This window comes from Carcharodon carcharias, chromosome 2 (genome assembly GCF_017639515.1).
Source record: "Carcharodon carcharias isolate sCarCar2 chromosome 2, sCarCar2.pri, whole genome shotgun sequence".
NCBI lineage: Eukaryota > Metazoa > Chordata > Chondrichthyes > Lamniformes > Lamnidae > Carcharodon > Carcharodon carcharias.
The window spans coordinates 156289159-156312099 of NC_054468.1; the positions used below are offsets into that span (position 1 = coordinate 156289159).

At 42.0% G+C, this 22941-nt stretch overlaps 1 protein-coding gene across 2 annotated transcripts in view; it reads left to right on the forward strand.

The window, feature by feature from the left end:
- Nucleotides 1-22518, forward strand: part of tmem242 (transmembrane protein 242) — a 39137-nt gene extending 16619 nt beyond the window's left edge. Inside the window, exons 3-5 of one of the 2 annotated variants that reach the window (XR_005946471.1) lie at nucleotides 12659-12796; nucleotides 21251-21414; nucleotides 22329-22518. Coding sequence is in view for 1 of the 2 variants with exons in the window: in XM_041216127.1 (XP_041072061.1) it covers nucleotides 12659-12796; nucleotides 22329-22442 (252 nt within the window). In the remaining variant the exon portion in view is untranslated. The remainder of the gene's footprint in view (nucleotides 1-12658; nucleotides 12797-21250; nucleotides 21415-22328) is intronic. The other variant, XM_041216127.1, reaches the window with a different exon arrangement.
- Nucleotides 22519-22941: the final 423 nt, after the last annotated feature.

Genomic DNA, 22941 nt, shown 5'->3' on the forward strand with positions numbered 1-22941 from the left:
TCCTCTTTTTACCATCCTTTTACTATTAATGTGCCAAAAGAAGACTTGGATTCCCTTTTATGTTAGTCGCTAGTCTTCTCGTACACTCTGTTTCTCTTTCCTTTATCACTTCCGCTCTGAACTTTCTATGTTCAGCCTGGTTCTCGCTTTTATTATCAACCTGACATTTATAATACCTCCCTTCTTTTTCAGCTTCATCTTGCACTCTTTCCCACTTGTCATCCAGGGAACTCTATCTTCATTTGCCCTACCTTTTCCCCCTCATGGGTATGTAGCTTGACTGTACCCAAACTATCTCTTTAAAGGCAGCCCATTGTTCTGTTACAGTTTTGCCTGGCATTCTCATCCTCATCCCATCCTCGTCGGCTGTCATATTAGGTATGTGAAGAGAAAAAGATTGGTGAAGACAAATGTAGGTCCCTTACAGTCAGGAACAAGGGAATTTATAATGGGGGAACAAAGAAGTGGCTGACCAACTAAATACATGCTTTGGTTCTGTCATCACAGAGTAGGACACAAATAACATAACAGAAATGTTGGGGAACACAGGATTTAGTGAGAGGGAGGAACCGAAAGAAATCAGTATTAGTAGGGAAACGGTGTTGGGGAAATTGATGAGATTGAAGGCCAATAAATCACCTGTGCCTGATAAGCTACATCCCAGAGTATTTAAGTGGCCCTAGAAATAGTGGATGCATTGGTGATCATCTTTCGAGATTCTATACTCTGGAACAGTTACTACAGGTTGGAGGGTAGCTAATGTAACCCCACTATTTAAAAAGGGAGGTTGAGAGAAAACAGGGAATTATAGGCCAGTCAGCCTGATGTCGGTAATGGGGAAAATTCTAGAGTCCATTATAAAAGATTTAATAGCTGAGCACTTGGAAAACAGTGGCAGAATCACACAGAGTCAGCATGGATTTACGAAAGGGAAATCATGCTTGACAAATCTACTGGAATTTTTTTGAGGATGTAACTAGTAGAGTTGATGAGGGGGAGCCAGTGGATGTGGTTTATTTGGACTTTCAGAAGGCTTTCGACAAAGTTCCACATAAGAGATTGGCATGTAAAATTAAAGCGCATGGGATTGGGGGTAGTGTATTGAGATGGATAGAAAACTGGTTAGTAGACAGGAAACAAAGAGTAGGAATAAATGGGTCTTTTTCTGAATGGCAGGCAGTGACTAGTAGGGTACCGGAGGGATCGGTGCTGGGACCCCAGCTATTTACAATATATATTAGTGATTTAGATGAGGGAACTAAATGTAATATCTCCAAATTTGCAGATGAGACAAAGCGGGGTGGGAGGGTGAGCTGTGAGGAGGATGCAGAGATGCTTCAATGTGATTTGGACAAGCTGAGTGAGTGGGCATATGCATGGCAGATGCAGTATAATGTGGATAGATGTGAGGTTATCCACTTTGATAGCAAAACCAAAGGCAGATTATTATCTGAATGGCTGTAAATTGAGAGAAGGGAATGTGCAACGAGACCTTGGTGTCCTCGTACACCAGTCGCTGAAGGTAAGCAGCTGCAGTAGGCGGTAAAGAAGGCAAATGATATGTTGGCCTTCATAGCGAGAGGATTCGAGTACAGGAGCAGGGATGTCTTGCTGCACTTATACAGGGCCTTGGTGAGACCACAACTGGAATATTGTGCGCAGTCTTGGTCTCCTTATCTGAAGGAGAAGTGCAGCGAAAGTTTACCAGACTGATTCCTGGGATGGAGGGACTGACATATGAGGAGAGATTGAGTCGGTTAGGATTATATTCGCTGGAGTTCAGAAGAATGAGGGGGGACCTCATGGAAACCTATAAAATTCTAACAGGACTAGACAGGGTAGATGCAGGAGGGATGTTCCTGATGATGGGGGAGTCCAGAACCAGGGGTCACAGTCTGAGGATATGGGATAGACCATTTAGGACTGAGATGAGAAATTTCTTCACCCAGTGGTGAGCCTCTGGAATTCGCTGCTACAGAAATTAGTTGAGGCCAAAACATTGTATGTTTTCAAGAAGGAGTTAGACATAGCTCTTGGGGTGAAAGGGAATCAAAGGATATGGGGTGAAAGTGGGTGCAGGCTATTGAGTTGGATGATCAGCCATGATCATAATGAATGGTGGAGCAGGCTACCCTACATGATCTAGCCTACATGCGACTCCAGACCCACAGCAATGTTGTTGATCCTTAACTGCCTTCTGAAATGGCCAACCAACCACTCATTTCAAGGCAATTAGGGATGGGCAACAAATGCTGACCTTTGCCAGTGATGCCCGACCCCATGAAAGAATAAAGCAAAAAAAATTCTGCTGAGTTCACTGTCTCTTAAACTCCCTTAAAACTCCCTAATCCATATTCATGGCCAACCCCTTGATTTTGTCACCTCACATTACCTTGCTACCCTCATTGCGCAGACCATAAATGAAGTCACCTTTGCTCACTACCTTAAACCCCCTTCCACCCACATCCTCCTTCACTTTCCTAATCCTGCTTCCCGCTGTGTTAACCTCAATACTTGGTCAGCAGGCATTGGAACAAGTCACTCCACATAGTCATAGAAGTCTACAGCACAGAAAAAGGCCCTTCGGCCCATTGAGTCTGCGCCAGTCAAACAATTACCTTATTATTCTAATCCCATTTTCCAGCATTAGGCCCATAGCCTTGTATGCCATGCTATCGCAAGTGCACCTCCAAATACTTCTTAAATGTATAGTTACATTAAGAGACTGGGGCTTTCATGGGAGGTCTTTGCTGACATCTGCTGCCTCCTGGAAAAAGACCTGCTTCCCAGTGGACCAGGTGGGGTCGGTCAAGGTGCCTATCAATGGAGACCCACCCATCCCCGGGTCCTCTTCCTCTTCCCAAAGTGGTGTGTTTTCTTCCCCTGGACAGAGAGAAAGCAGAGAGTTATGAGTGTCAGAATTGGTTTATGTGGAGAGGTGGGGAAAAAAAAAACATTTGTGGAGGTTGGCTGAGAGCCACGGGTGCAAAAGGACAATCAGATGAGGGTGCATTTAAGAGTTGACTGTTCAGATGGCGATGTGAGGTTCCTAGAGGGAGAAGAATGAATGTTTTGAGGCATGTGGAAAAGTCAGAGTGTGGGGCTTCACACCTGAAAGTGTTGTGCCACTAGCATTTCCTGCCCTTCTGAGGTCCTGGATCCTCTTGGTGCACTGTCTTCAGGTTAGAGGGACCACATTCTTGCTGGTGACTTTGTTGGCCTATTTGATGCATGCATGCTTGGCTGGAGAGGTTGGCCTCTTCCACCCATCCATGGGAAACATCACCTCACTTCAATCATTCAGATGCCCCAACAAGTAAGAATGAGAGACCCAGGGCAGGCATCCTGCTCAGGTTTCCTCTCATTCTTGCGGTTGCTGTATCCTCTGTTCAGCCATTCTAACCCATGTTGGAGTCCCTTTAATTAGAAATCCTCCTTTGATAAGATTTGCTGTGTCATCCCAGCTGGAAATGGGATGCTAATTCTTTGGCTCAGTTAACCAGCTATGACAAAGCCCACTGCAGCTGTTACTGGGTTCCCAACCTGCTACACGTCGTGCCATTTCAGTTGGGACCATCAATGGAAAATCAGCACCCTCATATCCCCTGACAACTTTTCATTCTACTTCTCCACCATGTCTCTTAATTTCTCTAAATCCGTTGTTGTCTGATTGCTTGTCTAACAACTAATCTTGGGCAGTCACGATTTCCTCTTGTCAAACATTGGGAAGACCGCAGGACCATCTTCAGTGCATCTCAAATAATTTTCATATTTTTAAGACTTTACTTAAAAGCAATTTCTTTGGCTCAGCTTTTGGCCATTTTTCCTAACAACTCGTTTGGTTCAGCATCCAGTTTTGCATGATTGTGCATCTGTGAAGCTCTGTGGGATGCTATATATTAAAGGAACCTACAATCAGGTTGTTTTTTCACTTAAGAATTAACAAGAAGACGTAGCAATTGATGGTTTGCTGCTTACTTGTGGCATTAGCTTTTGGTGCAGAAGGGAAGGAAGATGAATATTTGAGATAAAATAAACATAGAATGAAAATGTAACTAAGCTGAGAACATGTAGTCAGTAACGCACAAGTAATCTCATCTAATTTTTGCTTTGCCAGTAATGTTGTACTTCTACCAAAAAATGGATGAGCCTTCTAAAAATTAATTGATGCAGTTGTACAGGAAAGTGGTAGATACATGCTTAAACTCAACTGCAAGAAAACATACACTATGGTAATAACAAAGAGAGGATATTCCAGTATGCAAAGTTGCAATGAATGACATCAAGTTAGAACACATCAATCAATCCAACTATCTAGGAAGCACAGTAACATTTGGCGGCAAAAGCAGTATTCAAATCGGAAAAAGGATTGGACAGGCCAAAAGTGTTTTTACAAAATTAAGCAACATTGTCAGCTTGAGTCTTGAATGGAGAATCCACTTACTATATTGTCTTGTCTATCAGTAATAAATTATAGATGTGAAGCTTGAGAGCATTGGGAAAGAGGATCTGGATTACTAGAGACTGAACATATGACGGAAGACAACTGTCAGGACCCTGTGGAGTCGCGATGTGTGGACTTGCATGGAAATTTAAACTTCTGATGGGCAATTCCCCTGCTGCTTGGGACCTTGCATGGATGTCTCTGACTCTGAGCCTGACCATCTGACTATTTCTCCTCCACCCCAACCCCCCTCCCAATCAGACCTGACTACCCAGCAACCAGACTACACCCCTTCAATCATCTGACTGCCCCCTGACTTGATCTGACATGACTACCCCACCCCCCGCAACCGACTACCCCTCTGACCTAACCACACCCCAACCCACCTAACTACCCATTTTCTTTCTTTCTTCAACACCATTACCGCCCCCCCCCAATGCAGCTACCCACCTCCCCCACTCATCCACCCTCAAAGACTGGACTTTTAAATAAACTTAACTGAATACAGCCGCTAGTGCCATAAAGAGGGAGCGCGTCCTCTCTTCCCCAACTCTACCCTGCTCCAGTGGAGTTCCCCAGAATACGCTGCACTGTGCGTTTCCTGGAAGAAGTGCGCAGCAGGGTCGGGTCGGGAGAATCTTTGTGCACAATGGCAATGCTGGAAGGTGCATGCCAGGAGGAAAAGAAAATCAACACTTCGAAATGTGTTGCTTGGAAGGGTGGAGAAAAGAACTATAGAAGTACTGAATAAGGTCAGAAGAACAAGAGAACTCCAATAGCATCAGAAGAAGACAAATGCAGTTCTTCGGACATGTTATCCATGCAGAAGGGTTGGAGTGCATAATCACCACTGGAGTGATTAACAGAAGAGCAAGAGACCGACAATGAAGGAAGCAGAAAGGCACATTAAAGACTGGCTTAACCAGAACTACAACAACTGCGTCATCTACTGTTGCTATGATCGGAAAGTTTGGAAGACCATGGTTGCCTACACCACTTGGCATCGCACTTAGACGACACCAATGAGTTTGTTTTGTTTATTGGCAATGGAGTGTGAACGATACATCCAGCCGAGAGATTTCTATCAACTCTTTCCTCACGTACTGGTTCTTTTTGATTAACGATGAAGCATCAGGAAAAAAAATGCTTATTTTGTCTTAAGAAAATATGAATAATGGTAACCATTTTCATTTAATACACTGTGCACTTGGGTACCAACTGAAAATGATGAGGGAAATGATTCATTGAACTGTGAACAACACTGGGCCATAATTTCTGAGCTCCAGGGCATTGTATCTGGGGTGTAATTCCAAGATGTGCTGGGGAACCATTCTCCAGAGGTTCCTAGGGAAGGATTGCGTAGCAATTGCCAGGGAAGAGCAATTGCCCTGCACTGGGAACTATCCAAAAATTGTGATTTAAATCAGATGGTTCCGAGTGTGTTACATCAATAATTACCCAGAAAAAGTTGGAAGAATTAAAACCACTTCTAGCTTCTGGGTAACTATTGTTCGGACCCACACTGTGCACACCCCACAGGACTCCCCTCCCAACCCCAAAGCCCCAGGGAACTCTTTCCCCCCCACCTCCCCCAAACACACTGACTGAATCCTTCCCCTTCCCCTACTGGACTCCCAGACCCCCAGGGGACATTTCTTCTTTCTTCCCCCCCCCACCCACCCAATCCCCTGCCCCAAGGCCCAGTTCTTCTCTCCCCTCCCTTCCCAAGGCCTGACCTCACATGACGTCCCGCCCAAAACCCTATACAGTTACTTACCTTGTCAAAGCCTTTTGAACTTGGCTTGTCCTTTAAACTTAACTGGTTTGCGGCAGTTAGTGCTGTAAAAACGGGGGCCTGGCTTCTTAACTTCAACTCTACAGCCCTTGATGCCAGGCCCCAGGGACGTGCTGAACTGCCCAAATCTCGCCCAGCCTGAGTTGGAAGGTTGGGTTAGAGGATCAGCTGGATTTACCAGTAAGAACTTTCAAGTGGAGTGGCAATCGACTCAATTGCCAATCGGAAGTTACGATCCAATGTTACATTGCACAGGTACAGGCATAGTTCAATGTTCATTCCAGTGTACAGCAAGCAAATAGTTCTTCAAAGCAGAACATTCTAACATTTAGATTCATGTCCAGAAAATCTATATCTGCAGCTGATTTGGTTTGAATCGTGTAATGGAATCTGTTGGGGGTGGGAGGGGTCAGGGGTCTTGTGGTGCAGTGGGTTGCATCCCTACCCCTGAGCCAGAAGCTCTGGGTTTGTGTCCCACTCCAGACTTGATGGCCACAGAAGGTGCATCCATGACATGACCAAACAGCTTGATTGTCAACCTGCAAATCCTTCTGATACACCTATGGCAGGCAGTAAAAGCAGGAGAGCCTCCTGGTCAGCCAGAACCTATATGAGGCGTCAGCATATCACAAAAGTGCCTTGCCAAGCATAACCATGGACAAACACATGGAAGTCCATGGTCACCAAGGGTCTCTTAGGGCATGGTACCCTGACGATAAAGAGAAATGAAATCCACAGTTTGCAGGACCAGTGGAGGAACGCGTGTGAGCTGTCATCTGAACAGATGACTTGTCACGTGTTCTGTTGGGTGCACTGGCCCTAGTTTCAAGACATATGTCGTTTTGAGTCAGACACTTGCTGAAAGGGAAACTGAAACTTTGGGTTTCTTGGGATACTGGTTGAAACTAGATAAAAGACAAAGGGCCATCCGAGTTCACATCACCCAGCGATGCAGTGCAAGAAGACTGAAGAAAATGAAGGCTTGATCCACATGCTGGCAGTAGGCAATACAAGGTTGCTGCAGCTGTTTGTGCTAGTTAAAGTAATTGACTGACTAAATTCAGCCATGCAGTACACAGGGTTGGGGCTTGGCCTAAATAGCCAAGTGGTTATGGTACTGGGCTTGTAACCCCAAGATGAAGAGTTCAAATCTCACAATGGCAAACTATGAAACAACGTAACTTCATCTGAAACAGATGGAAATGGTTTTGTACTCGAAAGAGTTACCCAAAACTCACCAGTTTCCAATAGATGAGTATCAAGAGTTCAAATCTCACAATGGCAAACTATGAAACAACGTAACTTCATCTGAAAACATATGGAAACGTGTTTGTACTCAAGAGTTACTGATTTCATCTGCAACCATGTTTGTGCAATGGATTTAAAAGATTATCAAGAGTTCAAATCTCTCAATGGCAAACTATGAAACAATGTAACTTCATCTGAATAGGAACAGATGGAAATGTGTTTGTACTCGAAAGAGTTACACAGGGTTGTTACTGAGGGTTCAGACTGGTGGATCCGTGCCATCAAGAAGGTTGTAAAGAGAGCCAAGGAGGTTCTGGAGAAGCACTCCATTTTGGTGAAGATTGTACTCAAGGAACTCAGGTTTATTGGGAGCTACTGTCAAATGAGAAACTTTGGATCTTTGAAGAAAAGAGCTGGAATTCTACCTGATGAAGTTGAGTTTTGAAGGACTTTGTGGCTGAAACTGGTGTCTTATATGCTGAGTTGACTGCCTAGTAAATCCATGCGATATACAATTGTACCTGCAATTCAATGTGTAATTTATCATATTTATTGCCTGTGATTTATGTTGAGAAACATACGTCGGTTAGCTCAGTTGGCACAGCGGCTGGCGGCAAGTTTATCCCGAGGGTCACCGCACCTCAGGCAAAGGGATGAGGTTGAGAAGGTAGATCCTTTATGGCTGCCCTCAGCCAGTACGGGAATTGAACCCACGCAATTGGCATCACTCTGCATCACAAACCAGCCGCCCAGCCAACTGAGCTAACTGACCCCTATGAGGAAAAGATGGAATAAATTGCGAGAAGTTCAGTTGATTATAAAGAATGGGCAGCTTGCTTGAAGTGAGAGAAATTCCAGCCCTTAATGAGAACCTATTATATGATTAGCTCATTTGATTAGACCTGGTTTATAATAGGTTTCTCCTTGGTGCAAGTGCCTTACTGCTGAAGCAGTAATTAGTAAAGTTACTTTGGTTGTTGGGAATTCTGTATTTCCAGCTCTTCAATACGAACTCGCTTTTTCAGATTGCTGCCTCTCCTCTTGATCTGCTTTATATTCAAAAGAACTAGTAGCCATTTGAACTATTCTTCATTTTTTTGCAAGTATTCCAGACAAAACAGAAGGCTGAGGGGTGACTCAATAGAGGTCTTTAAAATTATGAAAGAGTTTAATATGACAGATATAAAGATGATGTTTCCACTTATGGGAGAGTCCAAAACTAGGCATCTTGGATATAAGGTTGTCACTGATAAATGCAATAAGGAATTCGGGAGAAATTTCTTTAACAAGAGGGTCATTAAGAGTGTAAAAATTACTACCATTTGTAATGGAGTAATTTAAGTGTGTAGATACATTTAAGGGGAAGCTTAATAAGTACATGAGGGAGAAAGGAATAGAAGGATATGCTGATTGGGTTCAATGGAGGCTCACGTGGAGCATAAACAATGGCATAGACCAGTTGAGCTGAATGGCATGTTTTGGTGCTGTAAGTTCTGTGACCCAGATTTTGCAGTGTCAATAACAGTGACAGGTTCAGCGTTTGCTATTATTGCACATTGGCAAGAGCCAGCAACTTCTGGAGTGCACTCGAACTGTATTCTGTAAAGTATGTTGTGCCAATCTATCCTACTCCTGAGGGCTCGCAACTTCGATCACCAAACTGCAGATTTGAACAGCAGATATGGAACATGTGAGAATTTGGGGCTAATTGCCTGTGAACAACAAACAATTCACACACAAAAAATTTACGTCTGGTATTTCCATTTTGCAAATACTTATTGAGGAGGCCCACACCAGAAAGGATCCTTTAAGTGTTAAGATGGATTTGTGTAATCAATTTTTTCAATAATAGTAATCTTACTTTTAAATATTTTGACAGTTAATCAGACTTTTTACATTGCTTTCAATGAACAAATCAAATGAACCTTGCTTAAAAAGTCATTCCTATTGAAATTAGATGAATCTTGTTTACAAAAAAATCAAATCTGTATGGCTTTTTAACATGATTTACCAGTGCCTCCACCACTGGCACTGCAGTGTGTACTGGTCAAAATCCTGAAACTCCCTATTTATCATTGAGGGAGTATCAACGCCACATGAACTGCAGCAATTCAAGAAGGTGACTTACCACCACTTTCTCAAGAGCAATAAGGGATGGACAATAAATGCTGCCTTTCCAGCAGTGGCCACATTACATGAAAGAGTATAAAAAACGGAGAACACAAGTAGTAGTTCAGGTGAATAGCACAATCATTTAAGAGAAAGCAAGGGAAGCACATGAGGGGAAAGGAATAAAAGGATATGTAATGCTATGCTATGCTGATATGGTTAGACAAAGAGGGGTAGGAGGAGGTTTGTGAAGCATAAACACCAGCATAGACTATTTGGGCCAAATGGCCAGTTTCTGTGCTGGAGACTAAGTGACGTTGATATTAATGCACAAGATGGCATTTGAGTGTAGGGTGTGGTCTGGCAATAGTTAGTGCAGAAAGCAGAAATTCACAGGAAATGTCTGATTTTAATAGAGCTATTTCATCATCATTTTACTTCCAGCTTGCACATCTCCAATGCACATGAATGTGCATGATGAGTACCCTTGCATGACGAAATTTTACCTCAACTATTTAAATCAATGTAAAGATGAAATTTGGAGGAGTTGGGAGTACTTTAGGAAAGAGAAAAAGATTTGCAGATGTAGTCAGGACAGTCAATGACTATGCCCCACTTCAATGAAGCATCACTTGATGTACGCAGAAACACGAGAAATAAGAGCAGGAGAAGAACCACACTGCCTGTCAAGCCTGTTCCGCCATTCAATATGATTATAGCTCATCTTGGGCTGTCACTCACTGTTCCATATGCTCCCCATATCCCTGATACCCTGAGAGACCAAGAATCTGTCTATCTCAGCCTTAAACTTATTCAACAGTGGAGTATTCACAACATTCTTGGGTTGAGAATTCCAAAGAATCGTTACCTTTGAATGAAGTAATTTCACCTCCTCCCAGTCCTAACTGATTGGCCCCTATTCCTGAGACTCTGCCCATGTATCCTAGATTCCCTGAACAATGAAAACAATCTCTCAGCATCTACCCTGTCAAGCCTCTTCAGAATCTTGTATGTTCCAATGAGATTGCCTTTCCAGAGAATATAGGCCCAATTTACTTGGTTTCTTATCATAGGACGACCCTCTCAACCCAGGGACTGATTTAGTGAGCCTTTGCCATATAGCCTCTAATGCATGTATATCCTTCTTTAAATATGGGGATCAAAACAGCACACAGTATTCCAGATGTGGTCTCACCATTGTTTCGTGCAGTAAAGACCAGGAAGGAGGAACTGTTCCCAATCGATTCTGCTGTGAACAAGATGGCATTGCTAGAATGGGCTGAGGAGGCCAATAGCAGAATTATAGTGTTCATTTCTAGATTCAGTGCAGGAAGTGGTTTAATTACCTAACTAGTCTGGAAAGGTGAGCACAGTTTCAAATTCACCTACATCCTAGTGGCGACATTAATTATCTATGACCTGCACTCAGACAAGTCCAGGTCACATTGACTTGGTTTCAGCATTGAATGAAATATGATCACCTTAATTGTGCTGAAACGTTTTACGTTTCATTGCCTAAATCATGTCCATCTCTTTTCCCCTCCAGGGCAAACACAAAGAGCAGTAGACTGTGGTCTTTCAGACAACATTTCCTCAGAAGAGCTGATCCCTTCTGAGGATGTACTATCTTAGGAAACATGCCAGGCACCAGCACAAATGCAAGCACTTCATGTGTCCTGGTGGGAATTAGATGAGATTTCACCTTATGAATCACAGTTTACAAGTGAGAACAAGCAGTGTTCTGGTAGCAACAGTTGTGGAGAATCAGCGTCAGCAGACAGATCCTGATCCATGGGTCACTGATAAAAAGGAGAATGCGAGAGGGTTAGCAAGATAATGGCCAGACCTACTATCCACAACTGCACATAAGATGGAAGTGTCCAGCTCAATCATTTGTGGGTTGACGTTCGAGACCACTGCAAGAATGACTTCCTTGGCTACAGTAGCCGTCTCCATGACACTCTAATCAGCCCATGCAGGCCCTGGCCACATCCATACAATGTATGGCTGCCAACATTTCTGCTGCCTGAAGCAAAAACTGCAGCTTTACAAGGCCGCATGTTGGCCCTGGAGTGGGTGATGGTGGAAGACAATGTGAAAATGGGAATTCCACTCGAAGCGCTCCCGTGACTCTTGTGTTGTGCACTCCCCACTCCCAACCAGTACCTAATATGCTGCCTCCTCTCCAAATGACCAGGCCTGCCCTTGCACAGTTGCAGATGGAACAGTCTTTTGTGGAACCCTCATGGGATCCAAAATCCAGAGATCATTTTCTGGAAGCATAAAGGAAGCTGGACCAGGGATCAGAACAGCCAGCCCTGGAGTGGTGGGAAAATAAAAGAAAAGCTTTGTAGCTCACTGAGAGTATGTAAGTGGGTGTTTATGAAAAGGTTGTTAGCCTACTGAGTACCAACTTAGGTTTTCGGTTGCTCAGTGATGAATATGAACACACGAACTGAACTTGTGCAGTGGATGAATAGTTGCTTTCAGGACTCTTTTATGTCACTGGGACTGAGAGCAGGTAGGGAACAGGGATGTGATAGCTACTGGTTCCCCTGACCTCCTCTTTCTCCTCTCCCCTTCCATTGGAATCCTCACCAGTGCTAAGCAATTTGTTCTTCTGCTGTGCTATGTTGTGCAGAACAAAGTCCATCATAATTATCTTAAACGTTGTCATTGGCTAGTACTGAAGGGCACCACTAGACCTGTTCAGGCATCTGAAACACTTTTTGAGCTTGATGTCTTGTTCAATGACACATCTATTTGATATATATTATCTGTGTTGTAGTATTCTTGGTGTTTATTGGTGAGGTTCCTCAGAGATGTCATCAGCCAGGTTTAAAGTAACTATCCATTAAAGGTGGTTCCAGGTATGAAGAGGTCAGGGACATTGGGCTACTGCAAAATGAAAATATCATGGCAGCTGTGGGTTAAAATTTTTTTTGGAACAGTGAGGACATGACATAAGTACTAAATTTGCAGTATAGAACTTTGGAACACCCTGAGGTCGTGACACAGCACATTATAAATGCAAGTCTTTCTTTTATATTCTTCTCTTCTAGGGGATGAATGCAACTGTTACTGTTCCTGAGAGTGGGGCATCACTGGCCTTGAGGGCCCTAGGCTGGGGTTCTCTTTTTGCCTGGTGTGGGGTTGGTTTGCTTAGCCTTACAGTCTGGAAGGCTTTAGGAGTACACAATGTAAGTATCATTTCTTTTAATTTCCTGATTCAATAAAGTTGAAAATTTACATTATACTGCAATCCATAAATGCCACTGACTTTTCATCACATCAAATTTTTACTTCTTCGACATGAATGATTGACTTCTCTTCAGGTTCCTTTGCCCTGATTTTAAATGGAAGGGCATGTTGGAAGTGGGAAGGCATAGCTAATGTCAATTTCTGTAAATTTTCCTGGAGTCCCACCCAGATCCACTACTTTGTTGGCTGATGGGAGCAGGAATTCAGCGGTGGGGTCACAGCTTGGGAACCATAGGAATGACCCCTGGCAATAAGTTGAGGTGGTTGAGCTGTAGAGATGATTTGCATGAAGGGGCTAAGAGCAGGGACAGTGGAGGTCCAGGACTTTCTTGTGAGGCTGGGGAGAAAGGCTGTTCCTCCATCTGGCCTACAAGGAAACTTAAAATTTAATTTTGAAACTACCTTGCTGGGCCTCTTTTGGCCCACTATCCAGATCCTGGCAATTCTAGCCCAACTGGGAAGCTGTCACCATTTCTACCACATCTGCTCAATCTTCAGATTAGTATTGCAGTCTGGTCCCAATGATATCATTAGACACAATCTGCACAAGTCAGTGTTGCAGAAAGACTGGAGACACTTTTCAACTTAAATAGAAAGTATCTGACAGGTGATCTTTTAGAGATGTTTAAGGTAGTTGATGGAAGGGAAACAGTAAATTAAGAATATTACTTTAAATTACTTGGAACATCAACATTGCAAAGGACATTAAAGTCATAGTGTACCTCCTTAGTAAGCAGCGCACGAGGAGACAGGAGATGGAATGAGTAGCAAATTTGGTGCACAGGAAAAGAGGTACCTTAAGCAAGGTTTATTGCTCGTAAAGTATGTTTAGTATTAGTCAGATTTATCAGTGCTAGTAAAGTTTATCAATAGTTGTAAGGTTTAAGTTAAGGCCAAATAATATAAGTAAACCAAAGTAAAATAAAGCTAACGTAAGTGAAGTAAAGTTAAGACATGGACAGTTAGCTCGGTCTGTAGTATATGGGAAGTTGTAAACGCTGCCGGTGACCTAGACAACCACGTGCAGGAAGTGCCACAAGCTGCAGAAACTTGAACTCTGGATTAACTGCTGCTGGAGTCGCTGTGGCGCATCCATGAGGCCAAGAGCTACACGGATATCATGTTCAGAGAGGTGGTCACACCGCAGTTTAGGAGCATGGAGGCAGAAAGGGACTGCCAGGCAGTCCAAGAGAACCAGGCATGTAGTGCAGGAGTCCTGCTCACTAATTGATTTTCCGTTTTGGATACTGGTGAGGGCGTCAGTCCCTCAGAAGTGCAGTCAGAGCCAGGTTTGTCACATCACAGGTAACTCAGCTGTACGGGGTTGGGGGGGAAGAAGAGGGGAAGAGCAGGAGTGATAGGGGATTCGTTAGTTAGAGCAACAGACGGGCATTTCTGTGGCCATGGACATGGTGTGTTGCCTCCCTGGTGCCAGGTTCAAGGATGTCACAGAGCAGCTGCAGGACATTCTTCTGTGGGGAGGGTGAACAGTCAGAGGTTATGGTCCATGCTAGTAACAACGACTTAGGTAGGAAGGGGGTGGTAATGTTCTAAAAGCAGATTTCATGGAGCTGGGAATGGAGATTGAAAAGCAGGACCTCTAAAGCAGTAATCCTGAGATACTCCCAGGCCCATGTGCTTGTGAGCTAGAAATAGGAGAATTGAGTGATTAAACATGTGGTTGGAGAACTGGTGTAGGACGGAGGACTTCGGATTTCTGAGGCATTGGGACCGGTTCTGGGGCAGGTGGGACCTGTACAAGCTGAATGGGCTGCATCTTAGCAGGTCCGGGCCCCTCATCCTCGCAGGGAGATTCCCTAGTGCTGCTGCGGACGGTTTAAACTAGATTGGCAGAGGGATGGAAACCTGAGAGGGAGCTCGGATTTGAGGGAAGCAAAACTGGTAAAAGGAAGTACAAAAGTTGAAAACAAAAATAGAAGACAGACGAAGCATAGACAAGCATCATATAGGATCAGAATAGAGAATAAAGTTAAAAAAGCAGAATTAAAGGCACTCGCTCTGAATGCACAGAGCGGTCGCAAAAAGGTTGATTTGAATGCACAAATTGAGGTAAATGAGTATGATTGAGTTAAATGAGTATGATTTCATTGCCTTTATGGAGACCTGGCTACACGGTGACCAAGATTGGGAACTGAATATCCGAGGATATTCAGCATTTAAAGGATAGGCAAAAATGAAAAGGTGATGGAGTAGCAGTTTAATGAGGGGCAAGATCAGTAAGAGAGGACCTTGGATCGAAGGATCAAGATGTAGAATCAGTTTGGATGGAGCTAATAAACAGCAAGGAGCACCAAACATTAGTCGGAGTTGGCAAGATAACAAGCTACAATTTTGAGAAGAGACTTGAAGTACTGGGGTAATTGCCACTGTGGCTGAGGCGGTTGAGATTTAATAAAGTTGTTAGAATTATAAAGGGTTTTGTTAGACAGAGACAATTTCCTCTGGTCAATTATCTTGTAGATGACCAAAGGGCCTTCCTCATCCAAGACCAATCTTATGATCTGTAGCAAAAAAACTACAAGCCTAAGATTTTTTCACTTGTCACGCCATGCAATTTGCTGTATTGTATCCTTCTAAGTTTAATTGATCTCAATGGGATTTTTAAATCTGATAAAAGATCCTTCATAAAAATAAACTTCTGGTCATTCTTATTAGCAGCTTTATTTTTGGTCTGTAACAGTTATCTCTTTGCCCTGCCAGGTTTTTGCTCTCCTGTGAATCCTATAGAGTGAAATTTATATTCTGTTGTAAGTGAAATGATATGTCATAGTTTAACTTGTATGAACAAGATTTTCTGTTGCTTTGCATTTCATGGTGAGGGGAAGGGAAGATTTGGATTTTAGGACAATAAACTAAAGTGCAGAACTGCTCCTCGTTACACACAAAAAATTAAATTGTTGAAGCAGTTGGCCATTGTAACTCATTCCTACTTGTAAATCATTAAGTCATCAATTTTTTTATTCTTTCACGGGATGTACGCATTGTTGAGTAGGCCAGCATTTATTGCCCATCGTTATCGCCCTTGAGAAGCCTCCTTGACCTGCTGCAGTCCATGTGGTGTAGGGTACACTCATTGTGTTGTTAGGGAGGAAGTTCCTGGATTTTGACCCAGCGAATGAATGGCGATATAATTCCAAGTCAGGGTGGTGTGTGGCTTGGAAGGGAACTTTCATGTTGTGTTCCCATGCAACTGCTGCTCATGTCCTTCTGAATGGCAGAGGTCATGGGATTGGAAGGTGCTGTTGAAGGAGCCTTGGTGAGTTGCTGCAGAACGTCTTGTAGATGGTAAACACTGCTGCCGTTGTGCATTGGTGGTGGATGGGCTGCTTTGTCCTTGATGGTATTGAGCTTCTCAAATGTTGGTGGAGCTGCACTCATCCAGGCAAGTGGAGAGTATTCCTTTACACTCCTGATTTGTGCCTTGTAGACAGTGGACAGGCTTTGGGGCCTCAGGAGGTGAGTCCCTCTGCAGAATTCTCAGCTTCTGACCTACTGTTGCTGCCACAGAATTGATATGGCTGGTCCAGTTCAGTTTCTGGTCAATAGTAACCCTCCCAGGATGATGTCAGGGATTCAGCAATGGTAATGCCATTGAATGTCATGGGGAGATGATTGGATTCTCTTTTGTTGGAGATGGCCATTGCTTGGCACTTCTGTGACGTGAATGTTACTTAAAAATCCAAGGCTTGTTGCATATGGGCTCGGACTGCTTCAGTATCTGAGGAGTCACAGATGGTGTTGAACATTGATGATTGCACAATGAACATCCCCACTTCTGACCCTATGATGGAAGGAAGGTCATTGATGAAGCAGCTGAAGATGTTTGGGCCGAGGACACTACACTGGGGAACTCCTGCAGTGATGTTCTGGGACTGAAATGTTTAACCTCCGACAACCACAATCATCTTCCTTTGTGCTAGGTATGACTTCAGTGGAGAGTTTCCCCCAGATTCCCATTGACTTCAGTTTTTTAGGGTTCTTTGATGCCACATTTGGTCAAATGAGCCAGTGAGGTCAAGGGCAGTCACTCTTAGCTCACCTCTGGAGTTCATCTCTTTTGTCCATATTTGCACTAAGGCTGTGCTGAGGTCAGGAGTTGAGAGGCCTTGGCGGAACCCAAACTGAGCATCAGTAAACAGGTTATTGCTATGTAAGTGCCACTTATAGTACTGTCCATGACACCTTCCATCACTTTGCTGATGATCAAGAGTAAACTGATGGAGCAGTAATCGGCCAGTAAGATGAAAACAAAATACTGCAGATGCTGGAAACCTGAAACAATAACAAAGTGTGCTGGAAAAACTCAGCAGGTCTGACAGCACCTGTGGAGAGACAAATAGAGTTAATGTTTCGAGTCCAAAGGACCCTTCCACAGAGTTGGAGAGAAGTAGAAATGTGATGAAATTGATACTAGTTAAGGGGTAGGAGCAGGTGAAGCTGGATAGAAGGCCAGCAATAGGTGGGGACAAAGGGGAGATTGACAAAATGTCATGAACAAAAGGACAAAGGGAGTGTTAATGGTTATGATAAGGGCTAAAAAAGGTGCTGATAGTGGCATTAAGGTAAGAAAGCAGAATGTGATAATAGAACAAGGGTAAGCACTCTGAAAAGAACAACATGGAACAAGTAACAGATGGCCCTTTTGGGGATGTAGGGAGAGGGGGCAGTGGTGGGGAAAAAAGGATAGAAAATGGGATAAAGGGGGCTGAAAAGGGGATAAAAGAACAAATAAATAGAAATAAGTGGATAAAAAATGAATGTAGAAAAAAAGGGATTTAAAGAGAGGAGAGGATTCATGGTCTGAAGTTGTTAAACTCAATGTTAAGTCCAGAAGGCTGTAAAATGCCTAATCGGAAGATGAGGTGCTGTTCCCCCAGTTTGCGTTCGGCTACTCTGGGACATTGCAGCAGGCCAAGGACAGAGTATCCAGTACCTTCAGCTGTTCCTTGATACCACATAGAGTGAATCGAATCGGCTGAAGACCGGCATCTCTGATGCTGGGGGCTCGAGTGAAGGCCGAGATGGATCATCCACATGGCACTTTTGGCTGGAGGTAGTTACAAATGCCTCAGCCTTGTTTTGTGTACTGATGTGTTGGGCTGCCCCATCATTGAGGATAGAAATATTTGTGGAGCCTTCTCCTCCTGGTTGTTGTTTGATTGTCCACCACCATTCACGACTGGATGTGGCAGATCTGCAGAGCTTATAGTATTTCTAATGTCCCTATTGCATATTGGTGCCAATTTTGTCAGAAGGCTTAGTAAGTAAATATATTTACTCAATGACCCATACAAAATAGGAAGGCCCTAATCTGAGGTTAAATTAATTGATCTTTGCAGTCATGGTGCTGAGAATACTATGATTGTCCTTGATACTCCAAGCTAGAGAAAAATAAAAAGTTGTACAAGAGACGAAGATAATTTTGGAAAATCGATGCAGAACTAATCGGAGCTAGCGAGAATGTCCTCCACAATCGATGAATCCACCAACAGTCATTGCTGTCTCATTCATCCAAGGAGGGCTTTTGGACAAGGCACCACAGGCTGCAACAAACTACACCAGAGCACAAGTCACTGTTTCAAGGCGGGGGGGGGGGGGGGGGGGGGGGGGGAATTGGAAAAGTGGGACCGGTGAGGGGAGAGACGGAGAATTGGGATGCTAAGAGGAGAGAGAGATGGGTGAAGGGAGAGAGGGAGATTGAAACCTCCAGTGGGAGAAGAGCAATTTTTGTCTTGAGATGCGCATGGGCATAATGACAAAGAAATGTGGAATGTACTGTGCATCAAAATAAACAGGACACTCAACTTTGTGGCACCAGTGACGTTAAAATGTAAACATAGACAAAACATAGACAAGATAGTGCTCAGTTTGTGGCCTGCCAGAAAATGAAAAATTAGAGGGAATATTGGTTATAGGCATTGAAACATGTGAATGGGGCCAGTGAATTATCCATCAGATGTTGCATCCAAATCGCCCCATTCCCCCTGTACCCACCACCACCACCCACCCCCCAACCTCCCCTAAGAACATTTTTGCGTAGCTGCAGGTGCAAATTATTAAGGTATGACGTACTGGATATAAAGTAAGTAGAATTGGGGTAGTTAATCAATAGTTCAAAAACAAATGAAAAGAAAGAGAGTAGAACAGTCAGAAATTGTCCTTTAAAGACTACAAGTAAAAGGATAACTAAAGGATGTAATCAAACCAAGAGAGAGAATTTTTTAAAAAGTGAATAAAAAATTAGAGCAGGAGGATAGGTTAGGGTGTGTGTTCCAACTAAGTGTTCTATATATACAGAATGTAAGGAACAATTGAATGAATTGTAGGTGCAAATTCAACTTGGAAAGATAAGAAAAAACAAATTTAAAAGAAAAAATATAAATATGCAAAACAAAAGCATAGATCCTGGCAACTGGGAAAATTGCAAAGAACAATGAAGGCTGACAAAGCAGATAGTAAGAGCTGCAAAAAGGCGATATGAAAAGAAATTTGCAAGGGATATCAAAATAGTGTCTCAAAATGTTTACAATTATTAGAAAAAAAGAGTTCCAGGAACTGATGCTCTAATGAAAATAGGGGAACGGTAAACACATTGAATAATTACTTTTCCTCTACTGTAAATACTGGTGCAGAGGTCAGCATGCTGGACATTCCAAGGAAACTAACATTGAATCAGGGACAAGGGCTCGCCAAAATTAACATAAGCAAAATAACAATAATGAAGAAAATTATGACACTAAAGAGTGACAACTCCCTATGACCAGATGGTCCTCCATCCCAGAGCTTTGAAGGTAGGAGCTGAGAACATTGCAGATGCCTGAACTATAATTTTCCAAAGTTGCCTTGATTCCAGAACCATTCCTTTAGATTAGAAAATTTCACGTCAGTCCACTATGTAAGAAAGTTGAGGGGAAAACCAGGAAATTATAGACTAATTAGCCAAATAGCTATTGTCAGGAAACTAGAGTTCATAATTAAGGATAGGGTGACTGAACAGCTCGAAACTTTTTAGTTGATCAGAGAGCCAGCATGGATTTGTAAAGGGAAAGTCATACCTGATTAATTCTTCAAAAAAAACCATCAAAGTAGTGAACAAGGAAATGCGTACTGATATTTATATGGACTTATAGAAAGCATTTGATAAATATAAGAGACAGTTAGCTAAAGTTGAAGTTCATGGAGTTGAAGGCAAATTATTAACCTGGTTGGAAAATTGGCTGAGGCAGAATACAGAGAGTGTGGGCAGATATTCTAATTGGCTGGATGTGACTAGTGATGTCCCTCAAGAATTTTTGTCGCAGTCTCAACTATTCATCATATTTATTAAGGACTTAGATGATGGAAAGCCAAATATGCAGATTTGCTGATGGCTAAGATGGGCAGCTTTGCTAGCAGTGCCGATGGAAATGTCAAATTACAAAAATATTAGATTAAGTGAATAGACAAAACTGCGTCGAGTGGATTTAACTGCAGGCAAATATGAGGCCATCCACTTTGGATCTAAAAAAGAAACTTTTTATATTGTGATAAGCTAGAAAAAATGGAGCCTAGGGTTCCAAAATGTCATTAACTAGATTAGAAAATAATCAAAAAAGCAAATGGAATGCTGGCCTTTACATCCAATAGACTAGAATACAAGAAGATGGAAGACATGATTCAGCTATACAAAGCCCTGGTTAGACCACACCTGGAGCAAATCTAGGCATCACACTTTGAGGATTTGTTGGCCTTAGAAGGGGGAGTTCAGCATAGATCTGCTGCATTATTTCTGGACTCCAAGGGCTAAATTATTAGGACAGATTTTACAAACTGGGGTTGTATTCCTTGAACTTTACTAGGTTACTGGTCATTTAATCAAAGTTTTCAAGATATTAAGAGGAACAGATAGGATAACTAGAAAATCCACTGGTTGGGGAGTCCAGGACTAGGGGGCATGATCTAAAAAATTAGAAGCAGACCTTTTAGGAGTGAAATTAGGAAACATTTCTACATACAAAGGGGGTGGTAGAAATTTGAAATACTCTTCTACAAGCAGTAATTGATGCAAGATCAATGTTAATTTTAAATCTGAGTTATAGATTTTTGTTAGATATTAAGAGATATGGTACAAAGGCAGGTGCATGGAGTTAGTTCACAGATCAGTCATGATCTAATTGAATGGCAGAACAGGCTTAAAGGGCTAAGTGGCCTACTTCTGTTCCAATGATCCAATACTAAGCATTTATGTTCTGAACAACTATTGGAATAAGAGCTTAATTTAACCATTTTTAAAATATTGTTTAGAAACGTTATGGTAAAAGTAGATTCATTCTGGATTTTATTCAGTTTTTAAAAAACGAATTAAATAACTATGTAAACACTCTTTATTACAGATAGAGGTCTTACTGAACTATGTGACACAGTTTGAACAAAGCAGTTATAAAATGTTTATTGAGTTAGGGATGTTTTCAGTAAAGAAAAGCAGCCTGTTCCATTCCTAGGATGTCAGTCTCCTTGGGGGCAGCTGCTCACTGCTCTCACATCGATGAAAGACTAGGTAAGGTTTCTACAAAGTACCAGACTCCAGATGTAACTTTGCTAAATGTTTAAAAGGTTTTTGCTAAGATAATTTAACATATTTCAGATGGACCACTATAACTTCATCACCTTAGGGTAAGGAAAGGAATAAAAACTCTACCAGAATTACCTGCATCTCATTGCCACTCAGTGACTTTTTCTGGAAAGGACATATTTTAGGGTGTCACGTAAGAATGGCAATAGGATCAGGCTTAATTGTAGTGCTCTTAATCATTGAATTTTAGCAAAATGCATGAAGATAACTGCAAAGGGCTGGACTTGTTTCCACTGAATAGAGAAATAGATCACTTTGTATTCATTTTAAAATATTGGTAGTCATATCCTGCATACCTGCTGATGGAGTTACCATCTTCCTCAACTGAGAGATCTGATTCTATTCCATTTAATTAACTTCAAATAGCAGTGTTTTACCATTATAGTTTTCCATAGTTGTATTGGAGTTGGATAGGAGCAGACAAACTTTTGAGTACCTTTTTAAAAGTATGTAACTGCAGGAATTGAAGTCTCCTCATGATGTTCATAATGCTGATTATAATAGTCACATAAACAGAGAACAGATTTTATATATGATCCCTGTTAAAGTATTAAGTATTCCATGAAACAGAAAATGGAAGGAGATTTAGTCATTCTGAAGCATAATTGCATTTAATTTCAAAGGAATGAAGATCAGTTTTTTAAAACTTAATATTTATGGAGAGATAATCTTTTAACAAAATGGAGAATTTTTCTCCATTCCCAATTTCCATAGGACCTGACTACAAATTAAATTAATCAAATAAAAATGTCATTTAGATGTATTTGTATTCCAATATTGTATCATTGTGAATTTCACTTTGAATAATTGAATTTTTTTTCTCCCAACCTTTTTTGCAGCTAACAGAATTCAGGGAAAAGATGCAATCAATATTTCCTGAAATTCCAAAGAACACAGACATATCACAGGCCACTGAGCAGTTCAGTTGGGAAAAACTGTTCAAATCAAAGTAGTATGATACTGATTTAAAGAGTGCACATGTAAATCCACTGTCTCCCCAAACACAAATAAATTTTATATATTATGGAATATATTGATTATGGAGTATTGATTTAAAATATTTTGACTTTTTGAAAATCCTGTGTCTTTGGCTGCCCTCGCCTGAATGTTACACCATGCAGTAGCTTTACCCACTAGAATTATCCATGAACCATATTGGATTACTTTTATTTGATGCATTACAACTTTGAGTCTCAAGGCTACCTAATATGCTTGGATTTGTTTTAAGTATTAAAACAGTTGGATAGGCTATTTATTGTGGGGAATCTGTTTTGATAATTGATTAAATCGCATGTTTGGAGAATTTGGATTCTTCAAATCTAATCTGTTTATTTTAAACCGGTCAATGTCATTATTAAAGGAATTCCATAGAAATATGGTAAGCATACCTGAAGCAATCAATTTCAAAGCATTATATGTAGAGACTCCTAGGAGTTTAATTTTTTATAAAAG